The 19,680-nt window shown below is 44.2% G+C and overlaps 1 protein-coding gene and 1 long non-coding RNA gene across 8 annotated transcripts in view; one reads left to right on the top strand and one right to left on the bottom strand.

Moving 5' to 3' along the window:
• Positions 1 to 4,587, top strand: part of LOC146861258 (uncharacterized) — a 152,194-nt gene extending 147,607 nt beyond the window's left edge. Inside the window, exon 3 of the long non-coding RNA XR_014978932.1 lies at positions 1,689 to 4,587. This is a non-coding gene — a long non-coding RNA (uncharacterized LOC146861258). The remainder of the gene's footprint in view (positions 1 to 1,688) is intronic.
• The window catches only part of SLC4A10 (solute carrier family 4 member 10), a 951,410-nt gene that overhangs the window by 493,600 nt on the left and 438,130 nt on the right, over positions 1 to 19,680 (bottom strand). For all 7 annotated transcript variants that reach the window (XM_085645437.1, XM_085645436.1, XM_085645442.1 and 4 more), the window contains exon 5: positions 12,748 to 12,908. In XM_085645437.1, coding sequence (XP_085501563.1) covers positions 12,748 to 12,908 — 161 coding nt within the window. The remainder of the gene's footprint in view (positions 1 to 12,747; positions 12,909 to 19,680) is intronic.

Raw genomic sequence — 19,680 nt, 5'->3', positions numbered from 1 at the left:
TCCTGAATACAGATCTGACAGTGATGGTGCCTCATGCTGTGGACGTATTATTGAACAGGACACAGACGCAGCACTTAACTAGTGTGCGTCTTACAGGGTACATATTGACCCTGTTTGCACCTCATATAACGATCAAAAGATGTGTTAATTTGAACCCTGCCATGTTGTTACCCCTCCCTTTGGGAGACGGTGAACAAGACATACATGACTGTATCTTTCGAACTGAAGAAGAAACAAAGGGCCGGATAGATCTAACTGACACCCCATTATCTGATGCCCAAGGAGAATTGTACGTTGATGGGTCATGTTTCAAATTACCTGATGGTACGACAGCTGCGGCTTATGCGATCACTACCCTGCAAACGGTAGTTGAGGCAGCAAAGATACCATACCGGTCGGCCCAGGCGGCCGAATTGGTTGCATTATTCAGGGCCTGTGAGTTGGGGAAAGGCTTGAGGCTAAATGTCTACACCGACAGCCAGTACGCGTTCGGTGTAGCACATAGCTTCGGGAGGTTATGGGCGGAAAGAGGATTCTTGACATCTCATGGCGAGAAAATAAAGAATGGACCATTAGTTGAACGATTACTAGCCGCATTAACATTGCCTAAGACCTTGGCCATAGTTAAATGCAGTGCACACAAGGCTATAGTTGATGATGTGGGGAGGGGAAATTTCTTTGCGGATAGAATCGCCAAGGAAACAGCCCAGTCTGACACCACTTCCATGTTTGTAGTAACAAGAATGATAGAAACAGGGGTTTTTAACAACACCATAGATAGTGTGAAAGAGCTACAAAAGGAAGTGACCCCGGAAGAGCTGAAATATTGGCAAGAACAGGTGGGGAGGCTTGATGAGAATGGGTGTTGGACTGACTTATCAGAAAAGTGTAGATGGTTGCTGCCAAACGCATTTGTAAATGCGGTAGTATCCATGGCACACGGACCTTCGCATGTAGGAGTTCAGGGCATCTGTGCAACATTGGATCCTGTCTGGTATAATGTTAATATTCACAAGACAGCTAGGAGCTTGGTCCAGCATTGCATAATTTGTCTCCAACATAATCCCGGGGGTAGTATTCCCATCCTAAAGGGTAATTTTGCGCCACCCACTCTGCCTTTTGAAGTGCTCCAAATGGATTACATACAGCTGGAGCGAGTTAATAATCTGAAATACGTGCTAGTGGTGATTTGTACTTTCAGTAAATGGGTGGAGGCGTATCCCACAAAAGAAAATACCGCCCTGGCAACTGCGAAAGCTCTGGTAAAAGAGTTTTTCCCTCGATATGGGTTGCCACGGGTGATTTGGAGTGACAATGGGACACACTTTAATGCTAATTTAGTTAAGTATGTATGCAAAGGTCTGTCTATCCAACAGAAGTTTCACGCAGCCCGACATCCTCAGTCAGCGGGCCTGGTTGAGAAATATAATGGGATTCTGAAGTTGAAACTGGCTAAACTTCAGGACACGACAGGATTAAAATGGCCTGATCTCCTGCCCCTGGCCCTGTTGTCTGTGAGAACTACTCCTCATTCACGGAGCGGTATCTCCCCTTATGAAGTAATCTTTGGCAGACCTGCCAACGTGTGGGGAGTGCCCCGGCCCAAATCTTTCAGGGACATTGACCATCCTATGTTGACTGACTATTTGTATGCTTTGACTAAAGATCTTCGTTTCATTCATCAACAGATATCTGCCGTACTGCAGCCCCTGCCGGAGGGTCCTGGACACAGCGTAGAACCTGGACAGTGGGTCTTGGTCCGGAACTACCAACGGAAGTCGAGTTTGGATCCGCGCTGGTCCCAGCCGTACCAGGTGCTCCTGGCTACGCAAACGGCGGTGAAAGTCGAAGGGAAGCAGCACTGGATCCATATCTCCCATCTTAAGCGAGTTCCCCTCCCATTGCCAAGGGAGCAGCTCGACCAGGAGGAAGGCCTGCCATCTCAAGGCGAGCCCCGTACTGAAGAGTCACTTTCCCTGGACACCCGCAAATAGGTTGACGGGTGAGGGGAGAGTGCTGTGAGTTTGGAATCACCTCTTTGTGGCCACTCAATTGCCCAAAGCAAAGTATCTGGTCGGGAGCCCAGCTCCTTGTCTGACCCCACTGTGCCTACTTTGTTTGTTAATCCTGAAACCCCTGGTCGGGACAGATATCACCTGCGACCCCGGAAATAAAGAATCCCAGGTCCAGCCTCGGTGAGTGAAGTTGGAGGCTCCAGCAAAAGACCTGAGGATTGTTGGAACACTGGACTGAACTCGTTGAGAGCATGGAACTTTAAGTGAAGCTCTGTTCAGAACGAAGATAGAGACATAGATCAGTTGGTGGGGCCCAGGTGGAGTTCCCTTTTGGCACGGGTCGCGTCAAGTGTGACCCCCACGCGAGAAGTTTTTATCTTTTTACTTTTTGTTTTCCTGAACAATAGGAGTCTGCCTGTGAGGCTCTATACGGACACAGGAAAGAAGCACTCTCCGGCAGGTCGGACTGCTTATAGACCCCTTTTTCCCGAGATTATATTGGACTTTTAGTGAGAAATGTACCCTTTTGCTCGTTTTGTCCCTGAAGAAGGGCGTCCCATAGTACCTCGTACCATTCCCCCGCATCTGCCAATGTTCTCCTCATGGAGTTTGCGTGTTAAAATTGTTTTCATTTCTATATTGATTGTATCATTTGTATTGTGCTTGGGACTGTTTATATATCTAGAGTTCCGCCATCCTGTACACACCTTGATAGTGTCTACTCCTGCTCCTAAGGAGCATCATTTCCAGACCTTTGCCCCTCATAAGGAAAGGCACCGACAGACGTATGTACATAATGCCTTCATTGAGATGCTGCACCAGACTCATAGTTCCACAAATGTTACTGATTGTTGGGTCTGTGGTCTCCTCCCGTCAGTGATGCATAAGCAAGATTTGTTTATATCAATGCCCTTATCTTATTTAGGTAGTTGCGAAGCCTGGTTCAAAATGTTATCCATGCTGTATGAACACTACACTATAGATGAACGTCGGTTCTCAGAGAAGGATTATGCCTTAATTCTAGACTATATAGAGAAACACCAGGGTTTTACTCCTAATGCTGAGGGAACTGATGGTACCCTTGATCCTACTGCCTGCATGAACGTGTACACTGATCATGAAAATGACACCTGGTTGAGGGATGAAGTATTGGATTTCGTGACTTTTAACTTTACTGAGTATTTCAAATATTTTCAGGAGCGAAATGTTTCAGATGACAAAATCATTCCGGTCCCGGTGCTGAATACATCCTCCTCCTTCTGCGTGCAGGGTACTGGACATTTATTTGTGGGTTATAGCAGATGCAATTACACTTATAGACTACAGACGTTCAGCAGTCCCCCAACACTCACCCCTCCCAATGTTTATTTTGTGTGCGGTGAAAACGCATACACTTGGCTACCCAGAGGATGGGCGTGTAGATGTTACTTATCCTTCCTTTACCCACCGGTTTACATAGCCCCTTCTGATTATCATAGGTCCCATTCCTTAAGTCGGCGGAGTCTGGGAGCTAGAGCCACTAGTAATGATGCCACTGACCAGACTGACACTCCGGCTCAACACTTTGTTGATATTATGAAAGGGGTATTGCCCATATGGGGGCCCATCCTCACTAGTAAAGAAATTCGGAGGCTATCCAGAGTAGTGGAAGGGGTGGTTAATACTACCGCAGGGATATTGACTAATATCACGGTGGAGCTCCAGGCGACCCGGCTTGTGACCCTTCAAAATCGTCTTGTTTTAGATGTCATCCTGGCCGATCGTGGAGGAGCTTGTAGAGTCATCGGCAGTTCCTGTTGCGTATATATACCTGACTCCGCCCCTTCCGTCCATTTAGCCATTCAGAAACTGCATCGGCTAGCTTCTGAAATTCACACCGAGACTGGTACTTGGTCCCTGTCCGGGTGGTTTTGGGATCTGGTGACTGACTGGGGATGGAAATTATTCATGATTCTTTTGGGAGTAGTAGGGTTCATTTTCACTTGCTGCCTTTGTCTCCAGTGCGGGCCCGCTTGCCGTGCATATTGTGCTACTCAGGTTCGACGATCTATCCCTAGGCCCAAGCCCAACCAAACCAGGATAGATACCCAGCGGGCTCAGAAGGAGATGCATGAATTAATGCAGATCGATGAGGGTATTTTTGAAGATTGACTCCGTCATTAGCTATGCTGCGCTAAAGGGGCCGTTCTGAGGTGTTCAAGTTGATATGGTATGATTAGCGCAGTATATCTAATGATAGTATGATTAGTTATAGTGTATTCAAGGGTCCGAAATTCCCGTTATGCTTAATACGACAGAAAGGGCCGAGAACAGAGCAGCCTCCATTTCGGATTGTGACTCTCTCGTTTAGGAATCACATGGTCTCTTCCACCCACCATCTGCTTCCCCTTTCATACATTTGTTAGGAGACAGGCTGAATTGCTGAGAAGCAAGGTCACATCTGCTAAAAGGGAGTATCAAGCAAATTCCTCTAGACCTGGGACGAGAAGGGAGTCACCCCGTCGACCTTCTCTGTAAAGATAGTAACCCCTTTGTATGTGTAACCGAAACTGGATATAGGCATGAGCTCATTAGGGGCGCCAGGACTAACTGGTACTTTTCCACGTATAAGGTTTTGTATGCTGAACTGATAATGTATAAAAGTGTGTTACTGTCAAGGAGCCAGCAGTCTTCCTCGGTGCACCTGATGGGTGAGGATCGACGAGGCTCCTCTATATAGAGTTCTGTGGTGGCCAATAAACGCTTGAACCTTCCACGTTGCCAACTGCTCCTTATTTGACTTAAGATTGCGGGCCAGTGGTAAGTGTGGCCCTTGGAATAATTATTTGGATACATCAACACGGTCAACCAGTATTTGGGTTATTCAAGTCTAACTTTGTCGGAGCCTCATATATTGCATATATGTAAGTTGGATAAGAGGATTGGGCGTTGGTATCAATAAGGATCTGGCGTACCATCCTGACATGAGGGAAAGTTGGACTTGTCACCCTGGAACTTCACCAGGCGAGACATGCTCCACTTACCACCATTTTGAACTTTGACAACATTCTTATATACATAAGTAATCACAAAAGGGCTCATGAATTCAGTAACACCCTTCCTATGCCAACGCGGTCTCTTGACAAGCACCCACTCTCCAACCTTCCATGTTGTGGTTTTTGTCGATTTTTTAAAGTCGAACCTCTCCTTCTATCTATTTTGGTAAGATTTGATCCTGACACCCACCTCCTCCTTATCCAAAACAGCATACTCAATGAGTGGTAGCCACCCTGGATTGAGTTTGGACAAAGCAACCCTACCACAAAGTATCTGGAAAGGAGACATTTGCAATATAGCATTGATGGCAGTGCGATGTGCCCACCACGTCTCTCTTAAAACACACTTGCGTGAGACCTTCATTTTAACAGCTCTCTGTACACACCCCTTAACTACTCTGTTCATGCGCTCCGCAAGTCTATTAGCTTGAGGTGCATAGAGAGCAGTCCTCTGATGGACGATGCTGTATTCTCTCAAAAAATCTTGCATCTCCTGAGAGACGAATTGCACACCATTATCCGTAATGATGAACCTGGGGATGCCCTCACTAGCAAATTCATCCTTGAGAAAATCAATAACCCCCCTGGTATTGACTGAGCTAACACACTTGGAGGAAACCCACTTAGATGAGTAATCCACTAACATAATCACAAACCTCTCTGAGGGACACAGCAACTCAAAAGGCCCCATGAGATCCAACCCAAGCTTGACCCAGGGTTCTTGCGCAACCTCAACAGGTGACAGTGGGGCAGTACTGGTGTTATGAGATTTGTCATTGGAAGCACATTGACAGCACTCCCTAACCACCTTTTCAACCTGACTGTCCATCTTTTGCCACCAATATCTTTCTCGGAGACGTGATTCAGTGAGGTTCCTACCTTAATGTCTTTCGAGAGCAAGATTTATGAGTTTAGGCTTAAGGGCATCAGAGGGAACAACTCTCTCACCACGCATAAGTTGACCCTGACAAAGAGTAAGTTCATTTCTAATGGACCAGCAAGGCCCTACAACAGAGTCTAAATTCTTGTTGCCAGGCCAACTTTCAATGACAAAACGTGTTGTCACAGGAAGCAGTGGATCCACCAGCAAGTCTTCTTCCCACTCTAGTTCTTGGATAGCAGGCTCCTTGACCCAACAAACATTAACAGAGTCAGAATCAAGTATATCACCACTACCCTCAATTGGCAGTCTTGCTAAGCAATCCGCAGCTTTGTTAGCAGAACCAGGGAGATACTGCACCTGAAAGTTAAATTCTTCCAACCCTTCGCTCCAACGTTTGAGCCTTGGAGTATGTCTCTCGATCTCTCCAAAAGAGAATACATGAACCAAAGGGCGATGATCAGATCTTACCAAGAAGGGAATGCCCCACAAATAAAACTTAAAATGTTTAACAGCCCATACAATAGCCAGAGTCTCCCTTTCAATGCACGAATACTGCTGCTCAGGCTTCTTCAATGCTCTAGATGCAAATGCAACAACTTTCTCGTTACCATCTTCGACTTGAGAAAGTACACCCTGAAGGCCACAGAGGCTGGCAACAGTTGTCAGAATAGTTTTCTTTTTGTAATCAAAGTGACCAAGGGTGGGCATCTTGCCTATTGCATGCTTGACTGCATCGAAAGCTCCAGCACATTCTGGTGATCAGGCAAAATGTGTTCCTTTCCTCAAAAGTGCTCTAATAGGTTCAACAGTGGAAGCGTACCCTTGAATAAACTTGGAGTAGAACTCGGCAAGTCCAAGGAAAGACCTCACCTGTTCTTTGTCGATAGGGGCAGGAGCATCAACAATACTTTTAGCCAGATCAAGCTTCGGATGGATGCCTTCTCCAGATATAACATGTCCCAAGTAAGTGACAGAAGACACACTTTTGTCGATTCACAGTTAATCCTTTGTCAGCCAACTTACAAAGAACAGTCCTTAAAACACAGTCATGTTCAACGTCATCCTTCCCATAAATTAAGATGTCGTCTTGGAAGAACATGATATTACAAACGTCTCCCAAGACCATCTTCATGATACGCTGAAAGCAGGCAGCTGCAGAGGCTAAACCAAAAGGCATTCTGATGAATCTGTAAGCCCCCAGAGGTGTCACAAAGGTTGTAAGATGTTTTGACTCTGGATGGAGGGGTACTTGGTGGTAGGCAGAAGACAAGTCTAATACACTGAAGACCTTGGCACCACCAAGCATGCTGATCGACTCAGATATATTAGGAAGCAGTTGACAATAGACTTGTTAAGACTTCTCAAATCAACGCACATCCTAATACTCCTCCCTCCATCCTTAGGGGCCAAAACGACTGGGGCCAACCATTCGAGGATTCGATCTCCTCAATTATGCCAAGGGTCATCGGTCCCTTAAGTTCACTCCTTAGTGGTTCTAACATCATGTTGGGGACCTTTCTAACCTTATGCACTACAGGTAGTGCATTCTGCTTAAGAACAATTCCGTGTTCAAAGTCCTTGAGCAAACCTAAATCATCAGAAAACATTTGAGGAAATTCCTCAAAACATACATTAGAGGTTGAAGAATGGTCCACCAACATAATTTGCTCTGATGGATAGCAAGCATTTGGATTTAGAATTATTCCCAAGTCTCTCTGGTGCCTTCACCCAAGAAGGTTGTCACCACGCTTGCCAACATAAATCTTACCAATGGTCTCCATGCCCTTGAAATGAATCTTCATGCTGGCGAATCCTATGACATCAATAAGTGAACCACCATAGCTGACTGGGGTAATGTCCGGGGCAAGCAGTTGTGTCTGAGAAAAGTTTTGCCCCAGAATTCATTGCCCAACATAGTAAAAGGAGATCCTGAGTCTGCTAGGACCACAAATAACTTATCTCCAATCACCACCTCACATTCTGGCATACTGATAAGGTCTGCATCCACCATGCCATCATTTCTGACACTTAACATGGTGGTTTTAGAGGTGATATTAGAGTCAACACTCTCGTACGCATTATCCACAGTGTGTACTCTGGCACCAGACCTGCATACTCTAGCATAGTGGCCCTTAATTCCACACTTGTGGCAGGTAGTATTCCTAGCATAGCACTGAGGGTAATTAGATGAATGATTGTAGCTCCCACACCTGTAACACTTCATCTTGGAAAAGTCATTGGAAGGCTTGGTCTTAGAAAAATCAGTGGAAGGTTTGGTCTTGGTTCCACGTACAACTTTGGAGACATTATCAACGAAATCATGAGGAGTCTCCCTCTGCACCAGTTCATGAATGCTGCTGGGGGTTTGAATATCGTCAGGAATGGCTTTATGGGCTTTCATCTCTTTGACCCAACCAGAAGTGTTTTCCACTCCCTCTCCGATGGCTAGAGCTTCTTTGAGAGAAGAGCTTCTCCTGCACTTTAGGACTGTTGGTGCACCTGACCAGCTGATCACATATCGGCGAGTCAGTGAGGTCACCAAATTCACAAGTGCGTGCAAGTGTCTTTAGAGATGCTATGTAGTTCCCCACTTTCTCATTGGGTTCTTGGAATCTCATAAAAAATGTGTGCCTTTCCAAAACTACATTGATGCAAGGTCCAAAATACATTTCCAGCATTTTTATGGACATTTCAAAAACATCAGATGGTTAACCATCACCTTCACCCACAGGAAGCACCTCAATACTTTCATAAATGTTGCGCCCCTCTATTCTGAGGTTGTGAAGGAGAATGGCTTGCTTTCTATGAGCCGAAAACTTTTCACCTCCAATGGCTACTAAGTAGGAATCAAATAGCAATTTTTCCACCTCTTCCATGGTAAAAGAGGTTCACCTTTCTCACAGAGAAATGGAGGAGGTTGGTTCATAGAAGTGGTCGCCATGGCGGTAATTTTGAGATAAAAGTAAGTGAATATAAAAATGGATCAGTCAGGATTTCAATTACAAATGCACAATGAATAATAAAAAATAACTTCCCAATTCAAAAATATAGATAAGACGAAAGCTCAGTCACAGAGAATGATTGGGAATGCAAGCAATTGAAAGTATGCAAATGAAAGTCAATATGTAAAACAATGAAGCAGGAAGAGATCCAAAGCATAAAGTCAATCAGCGTGTAACATCACGCAAGGAGAACGTGCAGGCAGGTTATGTCAGATCCACAATAATAAATACCTGTGCCAGCTTGATAAGTTTGGAAAATCCGCTGACCGATGGTGAAGAAAAACCACTAAAATGAGGGAAATGACTCCGTTGCGGTAAGAATTCTCCCGATGCACTGTTACCAAGGAGATAGAAAGTCAAAATGGTGGCACGCACATTACGCAGCGTGCGTGCGTATTGACGCGATGACGCTAAGGGCTTGAGACGTCAGCAGTGCACGTCAGCAGTGCATGTAAGCAGGAATCATTGGAAAGCTGGTAAATCACAGAAAAATCGGCCAAAACCATCAGAAAAGTCACAGAATCGGGAGCATCAGGCCATGCTTCAGTGATGACAGTGGAATAACAGGAGGCAAGTACTTCACTCGCAGACGACTTCAGCCGAGCTGAAAAATGAAACAGCTGCGTGGGTTCAGCAAAAGGGGAGAGTTGGTGGCAGACTTGTCCCCTGCAAGTTCAACTCGTCGCAAGTGTTGTAAAGACTTACAAACCAGTAAGTTTCAGTGTCTTTAATATCTCAAAGTCGAAAGCCACCAACCCCAGCTGCTGGTCTTCCCGTTCTCCTGGTCAACTGTCTCACACGAGACGTTGCCATGGAGATAAAACTGCCAGGATCATGCAGCATTTAGAATAATTACAACTAAATCTTTCTATCTCTCAATATGGGTAGAGGCCAAATAGGATGCTGCAATAATAGGCCAAACTCTGTTGGTGACTCACACTCTAATTGATTCAAACCCAAAATGTGCATGTTCATAGCTTTTTAATGGAGATGTCCACCACTAAGCGTCAAGTAAACCCACTGTGTTGGTTGCAACAACTGGCTGTCCCTAGAAAAAGGAAAGGGTATTCCACTTCTGACTTCACCAGAAAATAGGTTTATTCAAACAGCATATAAATATGACCAAGAGATCTATGAATTGATGCGGGCATGTTGAGGGTATATGGAATGAAAAATGTGTATATGTACCTAGACTATGCAGCAAATATTAAATAGTACCTATCTGGCAGAACTCCAATTAGGTTCTGGACACAGACAAGTTTAAGGATTTTGATATCACAATCTTAACCAATGTGTAGTTTTCAGTGTGTAGTACAAACTCAGAGTCCATAGTGCAGACCTCAGACATACTAAGTTAAAGTAAAAGCATGCACTCTAAGATGCAATTGAAAATATAAGGGCAAAAATATCAGTAAAACAAAATCAGGATGCTGGATTTTCAACAAGGCGTTAGTGATGATGACAATGAGAGTATGTTGACAAATGAAGAATCCTAATTAGGTTGCTTGAAACTTGATGCAGGTAGGCCTTTATTCCCTCCAGGTGAAGACTATAATGGGCTTGATTCACAAAGGTAAACTTACGCTTTTGTGTAAGCTTAGCTTTTTTTGGTATTCACAACTACAAGTTAATAGTAAGTTTACAACGGAGGAGATGCGCACTCTGGGTGAAGAACTCAGCAAATACAAATATAGGACATGCACATCTCCCCAACTGAGGAGTCTCAGCAATCATAAACTTACAATTAACTTGTAGCTTCTGAAGACCAAAAAATTGTAAACGTACCAAAATGTGTAAGTTTACTTTTGTGAATCAGGCCAAATGTGCTTTTATGTCTTTTAGATACACATTTACTAAGGGCCTTATTACAAGTTTGGCGGTCCTCCTGTTGGCCCACCACCGCCGTGCCAACAGTAGTACCGCCAAGCCCGTAGCGCCCCGCCCCCTGTATTACAAGTGCAATCCATTGTGGACGTGCGGTGCTGTGGCGATCTCACAGTGGAGGTCTGTCATAGGAGAGCCTTAACACCAGACCACTGCTGTGAAAGCATCTGCAGTACGTTCCTGCACAGTGTTACATGCACCATGTTGTGCATGCCACACTTTACAGGCTCGGGGAGTGCAATTCCAGGGGGGCACAACATGTGACCCTCTGTATGCACCCCCAGGTTCAGAAGCAGCTATGGGCCCTATTAGGGCCCCCTTTCTTGCATGTCAGCCACCCTTTTCATGGCAGGCTCACTGCCATGAAATGGGCGGTGGACATTCTAATCGGAATTTGCTCGGCTGTGCCGGCAAAGCACTGCCAGCATATTTATGACCATTTCCAGACCACCGGTGCTGCGGGATCCTTGAAATTGGTGGTCTTGTGGCAGTCAACTACCACACTCATAATATGGTGGACAGACCGCCAGTGCGGCTGGGGGTGGATCGCTACCATGAGCTTGGCAGTCTGTGGACTGCCATACTCATAATAAGCCCCTTAGTGTTGTGTGGATGGTTGCGCAATGCAGTGCCAAAGATATTGTCAATTTACTTACCATTGTAAGGACCCACATGTTGGCTTTGGGTTGTGTGAGGACCCAAGCAGCCTTTAGTAAATATATGCCTTAATTCGTTGAGAGGTAGCTTGCTGAAGGTTTTCTGATAAGATAATCAGTGCCTATTAAAAGCACAATTTGTTGAATACATACAAGGCAGTAGGTTAATTCATTTTGAACATTCATCAAAGTAGAAAAATTAAAAAGGCAAAAAGCAAATAATGTCTTTTCTTTACGTTTTCTTGAGCATACAAATAGTAAGCCGCCTATGTACAGAATCATCTTTAAAGGGATATGGTTGCAGAGTCACCGTTTTTAGGGCCTCATTTGATGTTGGCAGGCACACCACCAGCCCACAGTTGCAGCGGTCAGGAAAGCAGCAAGCAGCAAGCAGGCGGCTTCCCGACCGCCATAATAAAATATCACCGTGGGGCTGGTGGTGTGCCTGCAGTGCAGTCATGGCGGCGAAATGCTTCAGTGCTAGTAAAGGGCAGCAGCCAATGCCGGCCATGCTGAGGAAGTCAATTTCCCTGCAGCATGGCCTGCAGGAGAAACAGTGCACGCCAACGTGCCCAAGCCATGGGGGCACACACAGCGCAGCACCAGGAACATGTATCCAGGGCACACTTGCCCTGGAGACATGTTTGCACTCCAAAACCTGCCTTCTATCAACCTTTTCATGGCGGTGTCCCTGCCATGGAAAGGTCAACGGAGAGGGAGATTGTAATCCTGATGGCGGTGCCTATGTCAGCACCACCTCCATTGACTGCCACTCTCCCCCACTGCTGCAGGAGCTCAGAACCTGGTGGTGATGGTGTTCTGGAGTCAGTAAGATGGTGGTCTGACCACCCGCATCATAATCAGGCGTCAGACCACCATGTATGTGGGCGGTCGCACCGCCAATAAGTGACGGTGGTCCCAGGACTGGCAACATCTAAATCAGGCCCTAAATCTTATGACACTGCTAGATACATCGGCAATATCAACCCTAAACAATGAAAGATGCTCCCAACCTCTGAAGCCTTTATTGTGGGATTCAGCAAGCAAATAACTTATCACTTTTCAAACATGAACCAGACAATGTTTAAGTTTCTCAGTCAGTTATATTATTGGCTTGGATGTAAGCTTACAATAATAGTATTTTTAAACCCATAGCTATATCAAATGGATGCACAAGTGCCGCAAGAAAAACTTTAATGGGCAGTAAAAAGTTTAGAAATAATTCATACATTTCAGGATACCATGGTTTAAATGTAAAACTGGCAGGATTACCTGCAATATCTTCCAAAGTATTTGCCCTCATGTCCAGCAGAACAGTGCCATTCAGAATACAACTTCTCAGCTCAAACAAGCTATGGAGCGATAAGGTGGCAACATAGGGCTTGCTCCATCTCTCTCCTCCATCTTCAACATCTTCTTCAAATTTTAACCATCTGAAAAAATATTTACATTGTATATAAATTGAAAAATAAATTATTTCATCCTATGTTTATAAGCGAGCAAAATTGCAATCTCTATGTCCAAAACATAAACAACGCTTTTTTTTCTAGCAACTAGGGTGAACATTTTACTGAAAACACTGAGTTGGTAATGTTGGAGCCCCTAATACTCACCCATCTAATATCTGTAAAAGCCGTATCTAATGCCCATATACTTTAGTTTTTTGCTTATCCTTTCTTTATTGCCAAATCTTTAATGATTTCAAATGTACATCATTCACTAACATCATACAATCAAAATGCTTAGGATAAATACAGTGTATCACAAAGAACACTTGAGTTGATGTCACAGCAAGGTAAATAAAAATCTTTATAAAAAATATTTTCATTAATAAAAACACCAAGCATTGATAATCGTGTATAATTTTAGATGTTTTGACAGCAGAACAAATTAACGAAAGCCAGCTTTCGTTTGGAAAAATTATTGTCGACCATAAATATTGTGTCATAAATATAATTTATAAATATTCTATTTGGAGTAGATTTTCTAATATTAACTCCAACTGGGGGATTTGTTTTCAAGAATATTTAGGACACAATAGTTATGTCAGATAATATTCTGACAACAATACCCTGGTAACACAAATAAATAGTATGTTCCATGCTGTTTAGAGTTGGCCATGTATTCCTCCTCGATTTCAATAATGCAAAATTTGTCGGCATCACATTGTTTACATCCTGCCTACTGGAGTTCACAGACACTGGCATGCCACAGGCACATACATCTTCCAAGACCTACTCTGTTCTGAAATACCATATCTGACTGGGGAACTACAGGCTTCTTACTCACAATACACCCATAGGTATTTCTTCCTTGAAGGTGGGCATTGGGAATAACTAAGAGTCGAGTTTTTCTTAATGACCATCTTTTTGTCACTTAATTATAAGTACAAAACCAATCGTCTTTGCATGACATCCAACGCCCCTATACCCGCTTCCACTCTTCCTGACTTGGGAATCTAATTGGAATGAATTTTGGTGCTGGTTAAGGTTCTAGTGATCTGTTCTGTGATTTGTCTACAGTAGTTTATATGTATTGCAGATTGTAAAGGCGGACTGGGCAGAAGAGATCATTCTTGTCCACCTAACTTACTGTTACAGTCAACTAATGCTACACAAACATGAAGTAGGCGTGGTAAGTTTGGCCTGAGATTGCCTCTGTAACATGCTTCACTTTTTGCTTAAATTCATCTTTGTTTACCATCCCTTATCAAGAAAACTCAAATTGAATGCAACTGCTTTTTTGAAGGGTTCACTAGCAAATGGTAAATAGAGGTCCCATATGTCAGTGTGCCAAATAGCTTTTAAAGATTAATGGAATCATCTCCTTTGTCGCGGGACCTGTGAACAACTTTCTTGGCGGATATAAGCATTTAAATAACATACTCCTGAATCTGAATCTGAAGACATTTTGAGGCGATAAAGTTGAAAGGGTACATTTCCATATTAACAGTAAAAAAATATTTATTTTAAACACCCAAGCAAACAGATCGCCGACCCAACTGTATCAAGGTTAAATGTATACAAAACAATACAATAAAATGTATAAAGCACTCGCTGCCTCTGAAGAGAGCTAGTGGCTCTGAGTTGTGCTGAGAGATTAGTCTGAACAGTAACAGGGAGCCCACTTATCAAACACCTATGTTTTTAACAACTTGCGAAAGGTTGATTCAGCGGGTGCAAAGTGTAGGGTTGGCAAAAAGGAATTGCAGAGTTTGGTGGTCAGGTAAGAAAAGGAAGGTCCACCTCTTCTTGTCTTGTTGATTTCAATCGAAATGCAAAAACCCATCTGGTGCATCCCGGCTCAAGCGTTACACACAGGAAGGCTCACAAGTTCAAATGATGATGATAATAATACTATATTTCTGCTGTTGTTAACAATATTATCTTTATTATTATATAATTGCTGCAAATATATAGCACGCTGTATCATTTGGCGTGTCTCTAGGTGTTGAAAAGAAGTGTTGGTCCCAAGGATATAAGTTTAAGCCACTGTGGGTGGCACTGTGCTTAATTTGATGCAGCAAGGAGGAGACATGAAGCCAAACTTCAACATCATCTTCAGGGGAAGTAACAGTGTGACCTATAGTGGAAATAGTGTGAACTGTGGAGCTCCAAATCAAATTGCATGGGAAATGATACAGGCCACACTGTAGTTAAAGTGGCAGAGGAAGACTGTAATTGATGCATGTGAGAATCAGGGCCTGTTTGCAGTGCCCCCTCATTTTGTGCTCCCATTGGTAAGGGGTGCCCCCTGCTTGATGCCCAGAAACCATGGATACTTATGGGAGAGCATCATAGCTCCTCAGGTCTGCTGCCTGAAGAGACAAGCAGGAGAAGGAATGCCCTGCGTACTCCCTGGCCTGCACCAAGAGGACTGCACTCACCAGAGCTGCACCTGCTGCACACTGTGGGAGTCAACACCAGAAGTACTTTGCCTGATTCTAAAAGGCTAAGGAATGGACTCTCTGCATGCTGCAGGTTAACAGAGCCCGTCTGCATCATCTTCACCAAGAATCCCCATCCTGGAGTGCCTCCCGTGGACTTAGACAGGAGTGTTGTGGGAATTGTAGTCCAGACATCTCAGAGACCATCTTGGAGACTCCAGACCTTTGGATTGGTGGCTTGCACACTTAAATTACAAGAGGGCCTTCTGGAAGGACCTCCAGAACTTTTGGAGAAATCTGGAGCAACTTTGGGAAAAAGCTCCATGAGTTTGACTAACCAGACGCTGTGAGTCAAGCTGGCTGCATTCAACCACAACCCGGCCTAGATTTCAGGTTTGTCCTGCTGAAAGCTCCAGAGCTTTATAATTCCAGGATTTGACCCGGGCCTCGCAGAAAGTCAAGTCGGCAAACCATCACTAAATCAGGCATGCCGAAGTGCCTTGCTTGATGTTGAGGGACAAAGCTCCTCCAGAAAAATGACTGTAAAGGTAAAGTTTTGACAGAGGCCACCTGCTTTGTGTATCCGACCAGGGCTCCATCGTGGTCAATCAATCAATCAATCAATCAGGGGGTTTGCAAAGTGCGCTACTCACCCGTGAGGGTCTCAAGGCGCTGGGGGAGAGAGGGGAGGGGAGCAGCTCTGGATAAGTTGAAGAGCCAGGTCTTGAGGTTCTTCCTGAATGGGTGCAGTGTCGGGAAGCATCTGATGTTCCCAAGGAGCTCATTCCAGGTCTTGGCAGCGATGTAGGCCTGCTTTGTTTCTGCGGATGCGGGAGACCTCAGCCAGGGCGAGGTCGGCGGAGCGGAGGATCCTCCTGGGTACGTGGAAGGAGACTCTCGTTGAGGTATTTGGGTACGGTATTGTAGAGGGATTTGTAGGCGTGTGTGAGGAGTTTGAAGGTGACCCGCTTCTCGACAGGGAGCCAGTGGAGGTCTCGTAGCTGTTGGGTCAATTGTTTGTGATGTGGTGTCCCGAGTACGAGTCTGGCTGCGGCGTTCTGGATGGTTTGGAGTTTGTGTAGAAGAGTTCTGTTGTCTTCCGGCGTATCGGGCGTTGCCGTAATCCAGTCTGCTGGCTATGAGTGTGTGGGTGACGGTCCTTCTGTAGTTGCGGGGGATCCATTTGAAAGTCTTGTGGAGGATGCGCAGGCAGTAGAAACTGGTGTAGGCGACAGCGTTGATCTGGCGGTTCATGGAGAGGAAGGAGTCGAGGATGATGCAGAGGTTTCGAGAGTGGTCTGTAGGGGTGGGTGGGTTCCAGTGGGCTGAGGGTCACCAGGTGTTGTCCCAGGCAGAGGTGCAGGGTCCCACGATGAGGACCTTGGTCTTTTCTGAGTTTAGTTTCAGGCACCTGTCTTTCATCCAGGTTGCGACGTCCTTCATGGAAGTGGAGTCTGGTGTCATCGGGATTCTTCGTGAGTGAGAGGATGAGCTGGGTGTCGTCGGTGTATGATACTATGCCTGAGCCCATGCTGTCTGACGATGGGAGCAAGAAGGGCCTTGTAGATGTGAAAGAGCGTGGGGCTGAGCATTGATCCTTGGGGTACTCCGCAGTTGATATCGGGGGGGTTCGGACAGAAAACCTCTGGGTTCTGTCGGAGAGAAAGGATTGGATCCAGTTGAGGGCGGCTCCTTGTATCCCTGCGTGGTGATGTCTGTCTGCGAGCGTGCGATGTGAGACGGTGTCGAAGGCTGCGGAGAGGTCTAGAAGGATGAGGGTTGCAGTGTGTTGGTGTGAGGTCGGCCTCAAACTTTGACTTTGTCCCTGTCAGGCTCAACCAGATATTCCAACGTGGCGCAATATGTTTTTAGCACTAGAAAGCCTTTATTCTTTAAAAATCCATATCCCGGTTTCCTACCTTGGATTTTTGCCATTTCGGTGCCTATTTGTTCCTAACAATATAATACATTTTTATAAAGAGTTGGATTTTTATTGTGTTTTGTGTCTTACTTATTTAATATATTGTTGTTTTAAATTCTTTACATCCCTGTCTCCTAAGTTACTCCTGCCTGCTCGTTGCCAGCTACCAAGGTTTCAGCAAGGGAATAAATTATTGAGGCCTTGAATGACACTTTTATTGTGTTTGTGGCCTTGTTACTAGTGGTAAATCACTACTTATCACTACTAATAATCCACTTTTCAACAGTGAGCTACTAGGATTAGGGCGTTTCCTTATAAATGTGCTAAGCTGTGTGCACAACTTATAGCAGGTTTGGCTCAAAATACATTCCTATCTGGCTGACCAACAGGTAGAATTTACACCTCCTGTGGAGTGAACCCGTGGAACATAAATTGGGTTTTGTAAGTAATCATACTAAGTACAAGAATATATGATCACCATAAGCAAACACACTCCAGACAACGTAATAAATATTTTCTAATTGATTACATAATACAGCTAACATACAAACACATTCAAATGACCCAAAAGAGGAACAAAAACACTTGCTGAGTTGCTTCCAGAAACAGGAACTACTCTTGCTGCTGTTAGGAACTTCCCACCCTGCTGTTGAAGCCTCAAGTTCCAGGAGTCCCCTCCCATCCTTTCAGCTGGAGCCATGGCTGTTGTCAGTGTAATGTGTAGTTTATACAGGGTTTTGCCCATTGGCTTCTGCAACTCAATTAAATTCAACTGTTCGGGCCAAAGGAGGTCACTTTGTGTTTATTTGTTTTAATGAATGTAAGCTTTAGTGACATTTTATTGACATTATTTGCAGACTCAGCAGGCATAATCCATAGGTCACATTAAACCGACTCAGTAAATGTAAAAAACGTAAGAAATGTTGCTGATGCACCTGCATTAGAGTTACATGTAATTTTTTGCAAATATTTATTTCTTCATCCTGCTCTCTCTGTTGAAAGCTTGTCTGAAGAAAATTCACAGATTCCCATCTGAGCAACTTAATTTGGATGGAAGATTGTTTATTCTCCTTTCCCTTTCATCATCTTATTGATTTCTGCTAACCTTAAGCTTTGGAAAATAAAAGCCCTTGGGAAACTTTGGGCCTCTATTGTAAGGGGACATACCTCTACTGTGTTGGCTCTGTGCTTCTTTTGTTCCAGGTGTATTTTTAGCTTCACAAACATTGCATCTATATTATGTTTAGCCAGGAGTTCTGATTTCGTTTCTATATCATTATTACCATATTTCATGCAGAACTCCTCTTAAATTAATGCTTATTTTGGGGAAAACCTCCATCAAACATATACATAAACCAGAACTCAGCTGTGATAAAAACCTCATACTGGATTCCTAGGTTGTAAAGGAAATTCTTTCAATTTCTGCCTTGGGGAGCCCAGGAAACCGTGGTACAAGCGCTGATCCTGTCTAGACTCAATTGCGCTAATAATCTATATCTAAGCATACCAGACTACCTCATACAGAGATTTCAAAGGGTATAAAACATGGAGGTTTGCCTTTTGTTCAATTTACCTAAGCCTACCCCAATATTCCGCTACTCTAAAAAAGAGAGTAATTTTCAATGGGTTGACTATACCACATGCATCCTTCTATAGGACCGGTCTTAAAAATGTTAAGATCAAACTGACCACCCCACTGCCCTATTAGACTCTTGAGGTCTCAGTCAGCCCATCTGCTATGTACTTCTTTTGTCAGAAGAAATAAATGGGGCAGCTCTGCCTGTTCAGATCTAACAACCAAATATTGGAATGAACTCCCAGTTGTCCTTAGGTGTCTCTCTGACATGAAAACCTTCCGCAAACATTTGAAAACACATCTGTTCAAAGATTAAAATGCACCCCACCCTATGCATCAGACCCACAGCTGGGGCACTCTATCAGTAGCCATGCGCTTTCCAAATTCCAATAATAATTAATTAATTAATTCATTCATTCTTTCACATAAACAGATACAATACAGTCAGTACATTATAACAAATTCATCAGCAACAAATTAGAAGCATTATCACATTTCTTTCCCTCAAAACGTCAAAACCCCATGTTAAAACAATTGCTCTTTGTCTTACACACCAGGCAAAATGTAGATATCAGAACACAGCAAATTTGATCAGCTCACTATTGTCTCATCTTAGAATTCTAAGTACCACTGCCTAATGCCTGGTAGCAAAAGTGTGACAGAGTGGTATTATCCAGGTCTTTCTTAACCTTTGGTAAATTGTGGAGAAAAACAGTAAATGAGCTACAGTTTCTAGGCACAATATGCATGTTGGGTAAAGGTGCAAAGTTCTAGTAGGTGCTCGCTATGTACTACAAAAGTAGTTCACTAGTATAATTTGAT

Source organism: Triturus cristatus, chromosome 3_1 (assembly GCF_964204655.1).
Source record: "Triturus cristatus chromosome 3_1, aTriCri1.1, whole genome shotgun sequence".
Taxonomy (NCBI): domain Eukaryota; kingdom Metazoa; phylum Chordata; class Amphibia; order Caudata; family Salamandridae; genus Triturus; species Triturus cristatus.
The sequence above is the reverse complement of the archived record's forward strand: the minus strand, read 5'-3'. Positions and strand labels throughout refer to the sequence as shown.